This window comes from Erpetoichthys calabaricus, chromosome 10 (assembly GCF_900747795.2).
Source record: "Erpetoichthys calabaricus chromosome 10, fErpCal1.3, whole genome shotgun sequence".
NCBI classification, from domain to species: Eukaryota; Metazoa; Chordata; class Cladistia; order Polypteriformes; family Polypteridae; genus Erpetoichthys; species Erpetoichthys calabaricus.
Window position 1 is genome coordinate 107,120,074 of NC_041403.2, and position 15,540 is coordinate 107,135,613.

Here is a 15,540-nt window from a genome sequence, read left to right on the forward strand (position 1 = left end):
TTCTAGAGGTACCGGAAAATGTGTCCAGGCCATTTTAGAATATCATTGTGAATAAGTAATACTTTATCTCTTTTCATACTTGCTTTGCTTTAGTCAATGACATATCAATGGGATGCAGGTATTCATGGGACAAGTTGTTTTTATTTAAGCACTTTTTTCAATGAGCTGTAAGGATACCAACAAATTTTTCCATGTCTGTAAGTAAAGACGTTAATAAGTATAGAGAAAGCAATAGCAGTCAGTCATTGTCCTACCCGCTAGGCAGCCAATTTTAGTGTTTTCTTTGTTTTTACTCAATGTGGTAATTTATTGTAATTTGTTTAATGTGTTATTTTGGTCTGTGATATCTTGACCTTTTGACTATCTGTTTTAAGTACACATTTTTGCAAAGAGAAACAATATACTGTTTGTTTTCCCACCTTGTCATTTCTCCTAACTTAATTAGTCATTTGCCTTTGTCACGCATGAAATCATTGGTAAAGAGAGATGGAAGCTACAAGGAACAGATTGAGGAAAACCACCAAGATGCATTTGGAACAACTGATCTTCATACAGTTCAAGAAATAAAATGGGCTCTAATGATTAATATATATTACTGTTTCAATGACAATTTAAAACTGTTAATTATGATTCACAGACCATCAAACAATATATGCATTTTTAATCTGAAGCATATTTCCAGAATTTAAAAAATGACAGATACATTTCCAGATTAGGTGTAATGTACAAACCGGTGTCGCCCTGAGGAGGAGGATGAGAGGGTTTGATGGTGACACAACAAAACAGGCAAGCGCTGAAAAAACCCAACTGCATGGCAACCACTATACCTGGGTGGCTCCTACACATCACGTGTGGACTTCCCAGAAGCAAACTGGGCATAGAAGCAGAACTCCACACTGTCCAGAGGAAACCCAGTATCAATATACAGAAGTTAGTGATATCATCTTTGTGAGCCATGAAAACCTCATTAGTCCTAGAAGAGTAAAAGTCCCAAAGAACATGGACTTTCAGAGAATGATGTCAACTTGGTCCTACTTTTAGGAATTATATCTGGCCCACGTCACACAACTTTCTCCCTACTCTACTCACTCTTGTTAGAAAACATCTATGTCACATGGGTCAAACCAACATCAGTTACTTTTCAAAAGCAAAGTATAAATAATTGCTAAGTGCAGGAGCCTGAAGACGGATATTGTTTCTCTGAATGGACGTGTCAAGTATTCTCACTGACTATTTGATGATTTCTTTAATTTTTCAAAAATGGTTGAAGATTTAAAGCAGGTTTCAAACAAACAGTAACATTTTTTGTGTTTTATAATGCCATATCAATTAAGTTTGAAACAGTGCTCTTAACAGCACTGCAACCCAAGATTCCAAAAACAAGATTGCAGTGCCATAGACGACAAACGAACTTAATTTGAGGTAAACATAAAACTACAACAGAACTGAAAATGTTGGAAACAATGAAAATCTGCAGACCTCTGAATATTCCAAAATATTTATATGAAAAATTTTTATGATCGCTTTAGGGGATAAAAAAAAAAAAAAGAACAGAAGTCAAGCTCAGTAAACCACAAGTTCCTAGGATCTCTTTGTATTCAAAAGCATGGAAGGTTCTAACATTTCAGAACTTTCATTAAGGGCACCAGATTTTATTGTGATTAGGTTATGTCAAAGACACAAATAGGCATGGATATCTAAATACCTGCCAGAAAGTTACACTGTGGTCAGTGATGTCAAAACTTGTAAATTCATTAAAGCTCGGATCCATAACAACATTTTTACTACGTAAACTAGGAACAAAATAAGACATAAAAATAGTTTAGAAACGATCTTTTCCTCTAACCCTTCTCCCAAGTCATTGAATAACTACTGTTGGAAATATTATCAACTCTCCTAACCAGCGTTTGGTTGGGTCACAGATACATTTTAAGGGTAAGAGGTAGTGATGCTCCAATTGATCAGCCGATGATCTAAATATTTGATTTTCACTAAAAAGACTCGATCGGTGATCGGTAAATCGGCTAAACACTAAAAAAAATGATTGTTTCAGCCTGTTTTTCTAAGCTGTACGGTAATTTTGTTGCAGTGCTCCTTTATGTGTGGTACTATAGTAGTTGAGCTAGTGTATGTTTGTTTTATGCTTCAAATTTCCCGTAAACAGAAAGAAGTAAGGCAGACTTTATCGTAGACAGAAGATTGGTATATTAGCCTTTACATTAAAGAAAGTGGTGTAATAAACTGAGAAAAAAGGAATCTGAAGTGTCAGCCTGTGCAATTAGACAAACGACAAGAAAAGCCACTTTAAGGAATTCAGACCTTTTTATTTTGTCCTTTAATTAAAACAAACACTTCTTGCCTGAGTTTGAACGGCGGGCAAGCTTGCATTGAGTATAGCAGCTCACATTTTCAATTTGAAAAAGTGATAAAGGAGAATTTGAAATTGCAGCTTAATAAACAATCAGCTTATTAACTTAACAGCACTTTTTAAAATGTGATGGTAAAATGTTTCACGTTTTCAAAAATTATGATTTGTTTCTGATAAGTACATTATGGAAGAAATAAAACAATATGACAGCTTGCAATTATGACAAGCACTTTATTTTTTTTTATGCCATATGTATTATGGACAAATATATTCTGCACATATTTTATTAGTTTAAAAAGTATGTATATTATATGAATTTTATTTTAGTATTTTTATAATCACCGAACAATAAGCCTACAGAATTTCATTTTGTTAATAAAAAATATACAGATAACATCTGTGTTCAATAGATTTATTATAAAAATACCAAAGTTAATAATCTTATATATAATTCGCCAGCCTACTCACTCACTCACTCACTCACTCACTCACTCACTCACTCACGTCTGTCCGAAGCTGAATGCGCAGTCACCTTCTGCGCAGCTGCCCGAAAAACCTTACGAGACCGACATTGCGGCAGGCGGCGGATTTACGGCCGCGAAAATTCAAAGAGAAAGGTGACTTTGATTAAAACTCTAGAGGCCTGAAAGGTGATTTCGACTACAGCTCGAGGCCTAATTACGCATTCATTCAATACACCTATATCAGGTTTGTGGTGCTTATACTTATTACTATTCCATATTGTACTGGAACATTCATCATTCAATATTATACTATAGGCCTGGAAAATTCATCAACTAACAGTACAAGCCTGTACAGTAATGAGTAAAGCGGACTACAATCATTACAAAACAACTTCTTTGTTACTTATCATTTGTTTTTCATACACTGCTGACACAAACTCATGCCCGTTTCATCTTACGTTTTTGAAACGGGCTCTTTGTCTAGTTTAATAAGGCTTCTCCATATCTATTTATATGGGGTCTTGGTGTAAAAAGTTTTTAAAGAGAAAAAAAAAAAAACACCTCACAATCGGCCTATCCAGTAACATGAAATCGGTAATCGGTACCTGCCCCAAAAACCTCCTGGTGCATCTCTAGCGAGAAGAACATTACAGGAAATAAATAACAATGATGATCTGGTAAGATAAAAAAGGAAATCTCCACAAAAGTAAACTTATATCTTGTAGTTTTAATTGGGGTCAGCCCAATAAGTGAACAGTATGATTCAAAACGGAGTAGCCTGTTTTGTGAAGTGTGGAAAAATGTCCTACTTCAAAGTGTGGGGGAGTATCTCTCCCAGTAAATATATATATATATATTTTTTTTCTTAACTTCACACCTTGCATTAATTTGCATATTTTTCAAGGGGACACACTGTGCTAAATTTCCATTTCTGCTAAAGAATTAAGTAGAAACTTGACTTTTTGTTAAAAGGTGGACAAAATTCAGACTAAAAGTATGCATCTTTAAGAATACAGACATATCTTTAGAAGCAAAGCTTTGAGTTTAAAGTACTGATGTCTTACTTTTTTCACACTTAATGGGTGTGATTATGAATTGGAATAGAACAGTACATTCTAAGCAGTTTATTATAAATTATAATAGTTTATTCTTTCATTGTGCAAAACTCACAAAAATTATTTAGCATCACAGTTTTTAAAACGATATACTGTAACAATGCTTTGGTCAATATACATGGGCATCTTTTGTCAGCATCTGGACATTTTTAGTGTGAGCACATTTACAGTACTGTACCATCCAAAATTACTCCTTTGTGTCTTACTTTACACTTAAACACCAGCTTTTACCTTAAAAACACTTTTATGTATGTCTGTAAACCTCAGCCTGAAGTTCAAACACACTTATACTGACAAAATGGTCTCGATGAGTAATTTATAAGACTCCTCAGTAAGACCACGCCTGAATTGGTTAACTGCCTTTACAGTTCAGGAATGCATTCTAATCAAATGACCCCTCTCTTCTATCAGCAAACCCCAAACCATTTTCATATATAACTGAATTAATAACTACAGACAAAGCAGAAAGCCACATCTCACTACTTTGGAATCTTGAACTGTATTCTGGCACTTCTGCTTGCCAGCTCGTTGATTCTAAGAGGATGTGTTAAGTATGAGGACTTGGGCTTTGTGCAGCTTTCCAGTGCTTAGTTTTCTTTTCCCACTTATCAAGCTCAGCTAATAGAAGGCAGCCAAGGTTGACTGGGTGCCCAGCCATTTTCCGAGAAATAAAGAAAGAGCAACAACAAAAAAAAAAAAACAACTTTGTTTTGCTACACTGTAATCCATTTCAGTGCATACCCAGTGTTTTATTCAGTACAAAGGATGCCTGACCATGAACTCACTGACACGTTGAGACTGACCTTGTCCTGAAGTGATTTCCCCCGTGGCTATTGCTTCTGAGCTGCTCTAAAAGAAAACAGTGACAAGTCAGAGAAGGCAGAGATGTGGCAGCAAATTTTACTTCTGGAAAAACAGATCTGTTTGTACAACTGGGTTTTCAAAAGCCCACTCACGTTATTGCTTAAGGATGATTCAGTGGCATTAAAATAAGAGTCCTGGATGTTGCTGACGTAATCCCTTCCTCTTACGTGCAGAAGAAATTCACAACTACAAAGGAAAGATTTAGACCTTTAAAATAAGCGGAAATGGTAAAAAAGTAATTTGATGTAATATCACACACTTAGTTTTTCAAATCCTAAACAGGCAGCAGTAAGTGGACATTTCAAGAAAACACAGTACTGTATGTTCCTGTGAAAGCTTGACTTACTAACAAAAAAGAGCACTGACTCATTCAATTCGCCTTTGCAGATAAATTATAAACTAATTTTTGCTCACACGTATGCTATATGCATCCAAAAAAATATACTTCATCCTTCAGCCTTCATTAGAATTAATTTAAAATACCAAAGACTTTTAATTTTAAAAGTCCAAAAACAAAAACAACATTTTAAAATTATATTAGCAGAGATGCTCAGGATACTAGTCAATAGAGACTCTCTTCTGGCAACGTATTGCCATTCATGGACTAGTTTTGGCCTATTAGTAGTGACAATACAGTGATTTGAGTTTCACATTATTAAAAAAAAATTTAAAAATTAAAAATTACAAAACAATGCTGTTTCATTACCAGTGAAATTCCTGCTACTGACTCAGGAAGAATGGCGTTTAGCATATATAACTAACCCCAAACTCCATTTATTTATCTTATCTGCAACCTTGTGCAGTGCCAATACCGGGACTACAATTCCCACCATGCAGCAGGGCACTGCAGTTGATCGTAGGGAAATTTTATTAGCATACACAAAATTTAAATCTAACTTGCAAAAGCAGAGATTACAGCTAAGATTTCACTTACTGTGTTATCTTCTCAATTACTCTGGATAATAATTTCACTGCCTCGTTGGATTATATCTTTTGCCTCATTGAGAGTTGTGCTTAGCCATGTTGAATTTTCAAAAGACACTGTTCCCCCCATTAATTTTCCACTTGGACCCTTTTCTGAAAAACGAAAGGGTCCAAAAGGTGTTGCCAAACTCCTAAGAAGCAAAACTTTTAAAAAGAAACCTCCAAAATGCTCTTTTAAGTGAGTTCCATGATTGTAAAATAACATGTAAATCGAATTTTAACATGAATTTCACAAAACTGTATGTGAATGGCAACTCTGCTGTTCTACTCAATGTTCCCTATTATATTTTTGTGATGTTACATTTTTATTCAACCTGTGGAGTGAAATTCGGACTGCTAGACATGGGCAGTAGCAGCATAATGCATGTTAGTCAAGCGTGCAGATAGAAATTTCATTGCACTGTGTACATGTGACAATAACTCTAAAATGACCTGATGACACGTCATTTTTATCAAAACATAGCCCTACATTTTGAAAAACCCTACACTGCTGTACACATGCATATTGTAACCAAGTGCAGTCGAAAAAAGTCATGGACACAACTGAATGACTAGCATTTTTAGCACATGCTGCTGTTGATGGGATATGACAGAACGAGAATGACCGAGGATGGTATTACTAACTGTGATGGATGGCCGGCTACATATTCAGGCACCCACCCCCAGGCCGCCAGGAGGAGCTCTCCCGACAGCATGATCGTGCCCCGAGTTCCAGCAGGGCCTCATGGACTCTGTAGTTTATATGCACAGCCCTGTTGGATACCTTGGGGGCCACCAGGAGTCGCTGTAGGGGGGCTCGTGGACTCTTATGTGCCCTATAACCCAGAAGTACGTCATGGTCACATGACAGGAAGAAAGGACGTGCTCCCGGGTTGAGGAAAAGGACTGTTTACCCTGGCCCGGAAGCAATAAGGACTTGTGGGTTTTCGACAGGAACCACTTCCGGGTCAGGGGATATAAAAGGACTCTGGGAAAGCCCAGACATTGACCTGAGCTGGGAGGTAGGGTGGCTAAGTGTCTGGGAGAAGGAGGAGAGAGTTTGTGAGTAGTTTATTGTTTATGAGTAGTGTGGAGTGGAGGGTGCTTGGTACACTGCACTGTAGTACAATAAAAGAATCTTGTACTATTACCTGGTGTTTGGAGTGGTACCTGAGGGTTCAAGAGGTGGACAAAAGCCTCTACTGCTACACTGGCATAGTCGGCACGATTCTCTGGCTGTCTGTTGGCAGGGGACCTGAATTCCAAATAAATAGTGTGTATGCAGACGACCCTAAGAAGGTCCCGCTTCAACACACGAAGGTGAAAACACCACCCGCTACAGAGAGCGCTGCATTAGTAAGCCGTATGTTACTGCGGACCATGATGGGGAAGAAATCCGGGAAAAAGAAGGGCAATAATAACTGGGTACGTAACCTAACCGAAGCCGAGATGACCTGGACTTACCTGACTGGGAGTGAGGAGGACCGGGCACTGATAAAGGCTGAACGAGCTCGGCTGGCGCAACAGCAGGAACGCTGTCAGCCATCGGACACGCTGGAATCCCTAAATGGATTGGGAACACCGCTGCCAACTCTGAAGGTATGTGCCGGGAAAACGCCCGAAGTGCAGGGAAGTTTTTATTCCTATTTTGCAGAGGCCTGCTTCCAGAAAGCAAGCGGTGAATCGGATGCCTGCCTCATACCTCGGCAAGATGGCTGCGATACTCAGAAGGCAATCCAGGCTAAGAGTCGGCAAGCGGTCAGCCCATTTGAAGACAGCGGCCACGTGACCTCGCGCGATGGATGCCGGGACGGAGAAGGTCAATTTGGCTCCGTAGGTGAGGCCATTATTTCCCTGTCGGTTCGGAGCTCCCTGAAAAGGAAGGGGGAGGCGAGCAAAGCAGCGCCAGAATTAAATAAAGAAAAAGAGGAGTGGGATGTGACTGAACGGTCTGCCGACAAATTAGAAAAGGCAGGTCGCAGTCGGCCGTGGGAGGCCACCCAATCCTCTTTGGACTTCATGTCCCAGGAGCCTTTGCACGACCCAACCGAACACGTGCCCAGAGGGGACGTGCTCATTGGCTCCTGGCCGGCAGGTAAAGAGAATGAGGAAGCAACCTTGCCTCCGGCCGAACTAAATATCTATATGACTGTGCGGGATCTCGAGGAGGTGCTCGAGCCCGTACTGGGTTTCTTTCAGGGGATCGAGGACATGAAGAAACGAGTGGAGGAGCTGGGAGCTACAGTCGAAGCGCCACTGAAAAGACTTCATGAGTACCTGCGGCGATTAGGCCGAGAAGCCCCGGATTCGCGTGATGCAGCGGTACAGGTAAGCCTAAGCTGTACCGAACATAATAAAGGGACACAGTGTGATCCGGCACCATGATTAATAAGTAGCGGGTGCCAAAGTGCTGTGTGCCTGACAGTGGAGCATGGCATGATAACCGAAAGGTCGGGGGAAGGAACGAACGAGCCGGGGCATGCGTATGACGCGGCCTCCCGGAGCGAATCGAACCTCCAGACCCCAGCCTGTGTGTTGAGCGAGGTGTCGCTGGTAACCGGAGGGGCGGGGGAAGTGCCGATCGCACCGGTGCAGCTAGACAGTGCTGTTACCCGGAGCGATACGGTGCTGATGAGGCCGCCTCCTAAAAAACAGAAATCAACGGGCGTGCAGACAGCAAAGAGGCTCTCTTTTCCCAATAGAGAGTCCTCAGCTGTGCCCAAGCCCCAGAGTAAGCAGGAGATCCACAAAGTAAAACACGGGTCTCCTGACAAGATGGAGACAAGGGTTGAGAGCAGCAAGGCGGCCGTAAAACCCTCCTTGGCGGAGGAAGGGGCGGAGAGGGAGTTGACGGAGTTTCCGAGATGTTTCTGGTCTCGTCTGTGCTACAACTGCCATCGGCCAGGCCACATGTGGCGAAGTTGTCCCCGGAGGACAGGAGAGCGGTGGGACAGAAGATACACCGTTCCCCCAAGGTTCTCTGGGGGGCCTAGACAACACGGCCAAGGTCTGACTGACGTGTCCTCCTAGAGGAGGACGTCCCTCGCGGGGCTGGACGCTCCGCCCCAGTTGTCGTCGCTAAGGGGGGGAATTGGGATGGATGGCCGGCTACATATTCAGGCCGCCAGGAGGAGCTCTCCCGACAGCATGATCGTGCCCCGAGTTCCAGCAGGGCCTCATGGACTCTGTAGTTTTTATGCACAGCCCTGCTGGATACCTTGGGGGCCACCAGGAGTCGCTGTAGGGGGGCTCGTGGACTCTTATGTGCTTTATAACCCGGGAGTACGTCATGGTCACATGATAGGAAGAAAGAACTTGCTCCCGGGTTGAAGAAAAGGACTGTTTACCCTGGCCCGGAAGCAATAAGGACTTGTGGGTTTTGGACAGGAACCACTTCCGGGTCAGGAGATATAAAAGGACTCTGGGAAAGTCCAGACATTGAGCTGAGCTGGGAGGTAGGGTGGCTAAGTGTCTGGGAGAAGGAGGAGAGAGTTTGTGAGTAGTTTATTGTTTATGAGTAGTGTGGAGTGGAGGGTGCTTGGTACACTGCACTGTAGTACAATAAAAGAATCTTGTACTATTACCTGGTGTTTGGAGTGGTACCTGAGGGTTCAAGAGGTGGACAAAAACCTCTACTGCTACATAACGTTTACTGTCTAGTCTATTTTATGATTATGGAGTTACAATTTCAAGCTTCAATATACAACATTGTGATTTGTGGTGATTTTAAATTGAAATTATCGTATACCACTGTTGTCTAATAATATGAACCCCCCCACCTTCCTCAGCCCCCTCTACTGCAGATGCTGTCTGCAGTCCATGCATATAACATATGCTTTGCATAGCAGAATAATCAGCACCAGTTTCTGAGCATGTAAGGATACTTGTACACACTCACTCACATAATATATCTACATATAGTCAACACCTCCACTATTCAATTAAATATTAAATTCAATGTAGCTATCCCTTTACTCCATGAATCTATGCTTTTAAATAAATCATTTCTGATCAATAATATAAATCAGCTCTCTCAGCCAGCTTACCGTGGAAACCACTTTGCATGCTCCCTCCAGGGATCATCTCCTGCTTCCCAGTTGCGAAGCCCTCCATCACAATAGAAGCATTTCACATTGTCGCTGTGGCCTGCAATAAATGAGAAGCAAATGGGACTTTTTGTTAAATCACATATTAGTAACTGGTGCCAAGGAATTTTATCATGGCACAAAAGGAATTATAAACCTCATCAAGCACCTGCTCAAAATGTCTACCCCTGGTTCAGCATTAAAGCATTGAGTCAGTCAATCAATCAATCATTATTTTATGCAGGATGTTATAAAGTAAACAGTAAGGAAATGCACATAATACTTCAGCACACCCCCACCTCAATCCCAATCACACTCTTTTTGATAGAGTCCACAATTCAGATTCACAGTTAAGAAAAAATGGGTATTAAAATCCAATTCTGACACTAATGGCATGACTTAGACTGGTGATGGACTGGTGTGGTGGTAGCCATTGAGTGTCTTTGTCCACCCATTCAGCCATATTCAAACTTGCTTAATCCATTTCAGTATAGTGGGGTCTGGAGACTACAGTACAGTGGTACCTTGAGATACGAGTGCCCCAACATACGAGTTTTTTGAGATACAAGCCATCACTAGGTCGATTTTTTGCCTTGAGTTACGAGCCAAAATTCGAAATACGAGCCACCAAAGAGCTTGTCACTGCACGTTCCGAGGAACTGACGATGGAGGAGTTGATGGGACTACAGACGCGGCAACATACGGAGGTTCTGCAGAAGATCGGTATCGCGGAGGAGGTTATCTCTTAAAGTGAGATAAAGGAAGTGTTTCGAACTTAAAGAAAAGAAACACCCTGAAAAAGTTACAACTGATCGTGCAGCGGCAATATTTAATGACACTTGCCTAACGCTTGACTTTATTGAAAAGAAACCCTGAAAAAGTTACAACTGATTGTGCAGCGGCGCTATTTAATGACACTTGCCTAACGCTTGACTTTATTGAAAAGAAAGCCTGAAAAAGTTACAACTGATCGTGCGGTGGCGCTATTTAATGACACTTGCCTAACTCATTTCAGAAACATTCTAAAGGGGAGGACTAAACAAAGATCCTTGGATAGGTTTCTATTGAAACGCCTTGAGAATGAAAGCGACGAAAGCGTGGCAAAAAAGAAAAATACTAGTGAAGAAGAAAATTATGTTAAGCAGAAGTGAAAGAAAAAAACATTACAATACGCTAATCGGCTTCGCCAACATCTGTTTATTTCTTTAGATTCTCTTTTATGCATTAGGTTTTATTTTGTTTGTATACAATATTTGTTCATTATAAATACATTTTGACTTACGAGCTCAGTCACGGAACAAATTAAACTCGTATGTCAAGGTACCACTGTATTTAAGGTGGCATCAAGTGGAAATACTCTGGATGGGGCAACAGTCTAGATGAGAATTTATTTGTCCACAAGGGGAAATAAATTTTTTTCTACTGCAGAATATACTTCCACACACACTCATATTGCAGCCAGTTTACTGTCAACTCTAACAATCACACTTTTAAGGCGTGAATGGGAAATGTTTAGAAACATCCACAGAGATATGGAGAGAGCATGCAAACCAGGATTCAAACATCAGTGACCGAAGGTGGGAGGTAGCACTTCAAACTACTGGGCCTCCTTACAGCCCACATTTTAAATGCTGACTGCTAAATCCAAATCTGTTAGTTTTTTGTCTCTTTCCTTTCAGTTGGAGAAGTTAACCCGTGAATGTTTTTCTAATCTTACAGAACTATGAAACTGCTGTACATACAGACAACTGGTATGGTAAGAAGACATGGGAATGTGTCCATTGGTCGCTCGGCCAGTTGGTTGGCTTGCCAGCAGGCAGGTAGGTAGGTTGGTAGAACTTATTTCCAGGTGGAAATTTTTCTTTTTACAAAAGCTCTTTAAATACATAAATAGACAAATAGATAAATGTACACTGTAAACGGGAAGAGAATGATTATAAAGGTTTGGGGAATCCACCAGATATATTGTCACTACCAACACAATATGGTCACGAGTAGTCATAAAAGACCAAGTTATATGAGACTGATCTGATGAGAGGTGGGTTCATTCTTATACTTTCTTGGCAGGAAGAGTAGGGATAGGAAGGGAGGTGAGGTCAATAGAGGGGTGTGGTCTGCAGTCAGAAGTGGGTGGAGTTTTTTTAAGTGATTTTCCCTTCTGGAGGTCTGTGGAAAAGGGAGAAAAGGCATTAGTGCTGTTCATGAACCTCAGTCTCTGTTGCTTACCCTCAGTTAAGCCCTTAGACTGCCTCCCATGCGCACGTGTGACAACACATATACACCAGAATAACTACAATGGAAGGAAACCTTCTGACTTTGCAGTCCCAGTCCCAGTGAGGCATTATGCAGGCATATTGCTGTTGGTATAAAGGAGCCCCAGTAGAGTTTCTTGACACACTTCTGCTGAATAATTCCTTGGCTGAAAGTCCTCAGTGGTAGTGTATCAGAGACAGGATGTGCCACAATGTTCATAATGGCACTCAGTTTTGGCTTCATTCTTCCTCCAGTACTAACTCTTGCAGGTCCACAGTGCATCCCATTACTGAGCCTGCCCTGTTAATTCAGTGAGCCTCTACTGAAGTGATGTTACTGGCCAGCACACCACCATGTAGAAAATTTCACTGGCCCTCACAGAGTTATAGAAAATGTGAAGGATGCCACTTCCCACATTAAAGGAGTGAAGTCTCCTAAGGTAGAAGAGCCTGATCTGCCCTTTCTTATATAGTTCCTCTGTGTTATGAGACCAGTCCAAGCTGTCATTGATGTGGACCTCCAAGTACTTGTAGTAGTGCACCACCTCAGCATCTACTCCCTGAATAGAGGCTCTTTGGTAAGTGACTTTTACTTTAAGTATAATGAAGTTATGTATTTTAATACATTCTTGTTCATCTTTGTGATGGAGTGTGATGACAGGCAGCATGTTGGTTGGACATGCAAGTAAGAACTTCACTGTACTCTGCACACTTGACAATACTACCACCACTACAGTGAAAGTCACTGTATAAAGAGTGGTTATTATGAACAGTTGCTCTGGTGCAGAAACCAAAACTATTAGTTAATGCACTTTTCATTTTCTTCATCACAAGGTTTGTACTTTCAGCCAAAAATCATTCAGCCAGAAATAAAGTTCTGAAATACGCTGTAGCCTTTAGGGGCCAGAGTTTGGAAAGTGACTGATTCCAATTTGCATCAGTGTGAAATGAAAATAGCTATTTTGACTTGACTGTCAGTACACTTTTGGAGGGTACTGCAGATTCAGCTGGAACAACTCAGCACATTGCTATTTTGGGAACTGTATTCAGAAGCAGGCTCTGACATTCCTCCGGCTAATGATTTTTTATTTCTTTTTCTTGGGAAAAGAGATTCACGCCTACAGATTTTGGCATTCACATCTGCCTACATCAGTAACAAATCTCTTTAAAATATCATCCTACCATGTAGGGAAAAAGAGAAAGAATGAGTCCTTTGTTATTTCATCAATCCCTGAATAAGGCACACAAAAACACAACCGCTCGACTGTACTGTATCAATTTCCTAAGGTAATCTGACAGATCAAAGAATAGAAGTCTTTTTTTTAGCTGTTTCAATTGCCATTGATTCTAAATTATTAAGAGGATTTGTCAGCCAAAACAGTTCCACCTTTTGAAGAGCGAAGATTTTTTTTTTCCTAACACATAATAAGAATCCATGTGCCCTGACTAGCTCAAGGGAAGCTTTTCACTGCCGATTTATTTCTCCCCAATAGCCTTCCGAGATGTGCTCATCAGCTTTTCTGAACGCCCCTGACTTGTGGGTGGCTCAGCAAGGTAGATTTTAATGAGCGAAGAACTCCTTGGTAAAGAAAACTGCACAGACTCGAGCCTCAAACAAAGCCCAGAGCTATTAACAGCCTCTGCTAATCTCATGTTGTTACAAGCTTCCTGGGAATTCCATTTGAAATGTGTGAGTCCTTCCCTTCAGAGATCAGTTTTCATTATTTCAAATCACTGGTCAGAGGTAAGGCTGACCAGTTCACCCAGACGTTCTCAAGTCTGACCTCTTGTGGCTGTAGCCATGGCATATTTTCATTCTTTAAGAACGTAACAGTTTCATTAGTTAAGTAAAATTGTTGGTTAATTACAATTGTTGTTGGCTCATTCTGGGAAATTATGAAGGATGTTTCAAAAGTCCCGGTGGTGTGCAGTTTGCTCTTCTTGGAAATTAAGCAAACTAGGGGCAACATTGGTAATTTTAGTTGAATTTGTTTTGCTTTGGCAGTTTCTCAGAAACACATCTTTTCACTGGACTCAGGTTACAAATAGCATTGCATCCCACATTTGATAAAGTGCCATTCATATGACTGCCTGTTTGGTAGAAATAACTCTCTTTCAAATCGCTTTTAGAGTAAAAATACACTTTACAGTGATCCCTCGCTATATCGCGCTTCGCCTTTCGCGGCTTCACTCCATCGCGGATTTTATATGTAAGCATATTTAAATATATATCGCGGATTTTTTGCTGGTTCGCGGATTTCTGCGGACAATGGGTCTTTTAATTTCTGGTACATGCTTCCTCAGTTGGTTTGCCCAGTTGATTTCATACAAGGGATGCTATTGGCAGATGGCTGAGAAGCTAGATTGCTTACTTTTCTCTGTCTCTCTTGCGATGAGTTTCTCTGATCCTGACATATGGGGATTGAGCAGGGGGGCTATTCGCACACCTAGACGATATGGACGCTCGTCTAAAAATGCTGAAAGATTATCTTCACATTGCTATCTTTTGTGCAGCTGCTTCCTGAAACGACATGCTGCACTGTGCTTCGCATACTTAAAAGCTCGAAGGGCACGTATTGATTTTTGACTGAAAAACAAACTCTATCTCTCTCTGTCTCTGTCTCTGTCTCTCTCTCTCTCTCTCTCTCTCTCTGTCTCTCTCTCTCTCTCTCTCTCCCTGCTCCTGACGGAGGGGGTGTGAGCTGCCGCCTTCAACAGCTTTGTGCCGCAGTGCTTCGCATACTTAAAAGCCAAACAGCCCTATTGATTTGTTTGCTAGAGATTGTGTTCTCTATCTATGTGACATTCTGTGCTCCTGACACGCACTCCTTTGAAGAGGAAGATATGTTTGCATTCTTTTAATTGTGAGACAGAACTGTCATCTCTGTCTTGTCATGGAGCACAGTTTAAACTTTTGAAAAAGAGACAAATGTTTGTTTGCAGTGTTTGAATAACGTTCCTGTCTCTCTACAACCTCCTGTGTTTCTGCGCAAATCTGTGACCCAAGCATGACAATATAAAAATAACCATATAAACATATGGTTTCTACTTCGCGGATTTTCTTATTTTGTGGGTGGCTCTGGAACGCAACCCCCGCGATGGAGGAGGGATTACTGTATACCTATTAACAAACAGCAATGTCCTGACTTTAAGTTAGGTGCTGGATGGACTCTAAGGGACTTTTTTTGTAAGCTTCTGATTGTATGCTTATTTTGAATGGTCGTGTGGTGTAAAGAGAGAATAAAACCAGAGACTTAATTAAAGTTGAAATCCACACATTTGAACATAAAGTCCATTTAAACACTCACCACAGCCAGATCTGATAGCCTAATCCAGGGGTCTGCAAAGTTGGTCCTATGGGACCTTCTTCTGGTATATGGCAGCTCCGGTACCACTGTACGTGTTACAATGCTGCCAAGTACCGCTTAC

General features: G+C 41.1%; 1 protein-coding gene across 4 annotated transcripts in view; it reads right to left on the reverse strand.

Annotated features, from left to right (window-relative positions):
• Nucleotides 1–15,540, reverse strand: part of birc7 (baculoviral IAP repeat containing 7) — a 47,945-nt gene that overhangs the window by 17,934 nt on the left and 14,471 nt on the right. For all 4 annotated transcript variants that reach the window (XM_051932868.1, XM_028811720.2, XM_028811719.2 and 1 more), the window contains exons 2-4: nt 9,821–9,920; nt 4,904–4,997; nt 4,751–4,796 (exon numbers count right to left, since the gene is read on the reverse strand). In XM_051932868.1, the coding sequence (XP_051788828.1) occupies nt 4,751–4,796; nt 4,904–4,997; nt 9,821–9,920 (240 nt within the window). The remainder of the gene's footprint in view (nt 1–4,750; nt 4,797–4,903; nt 4,998–9,820; nt 9,921–15,540) is intronic.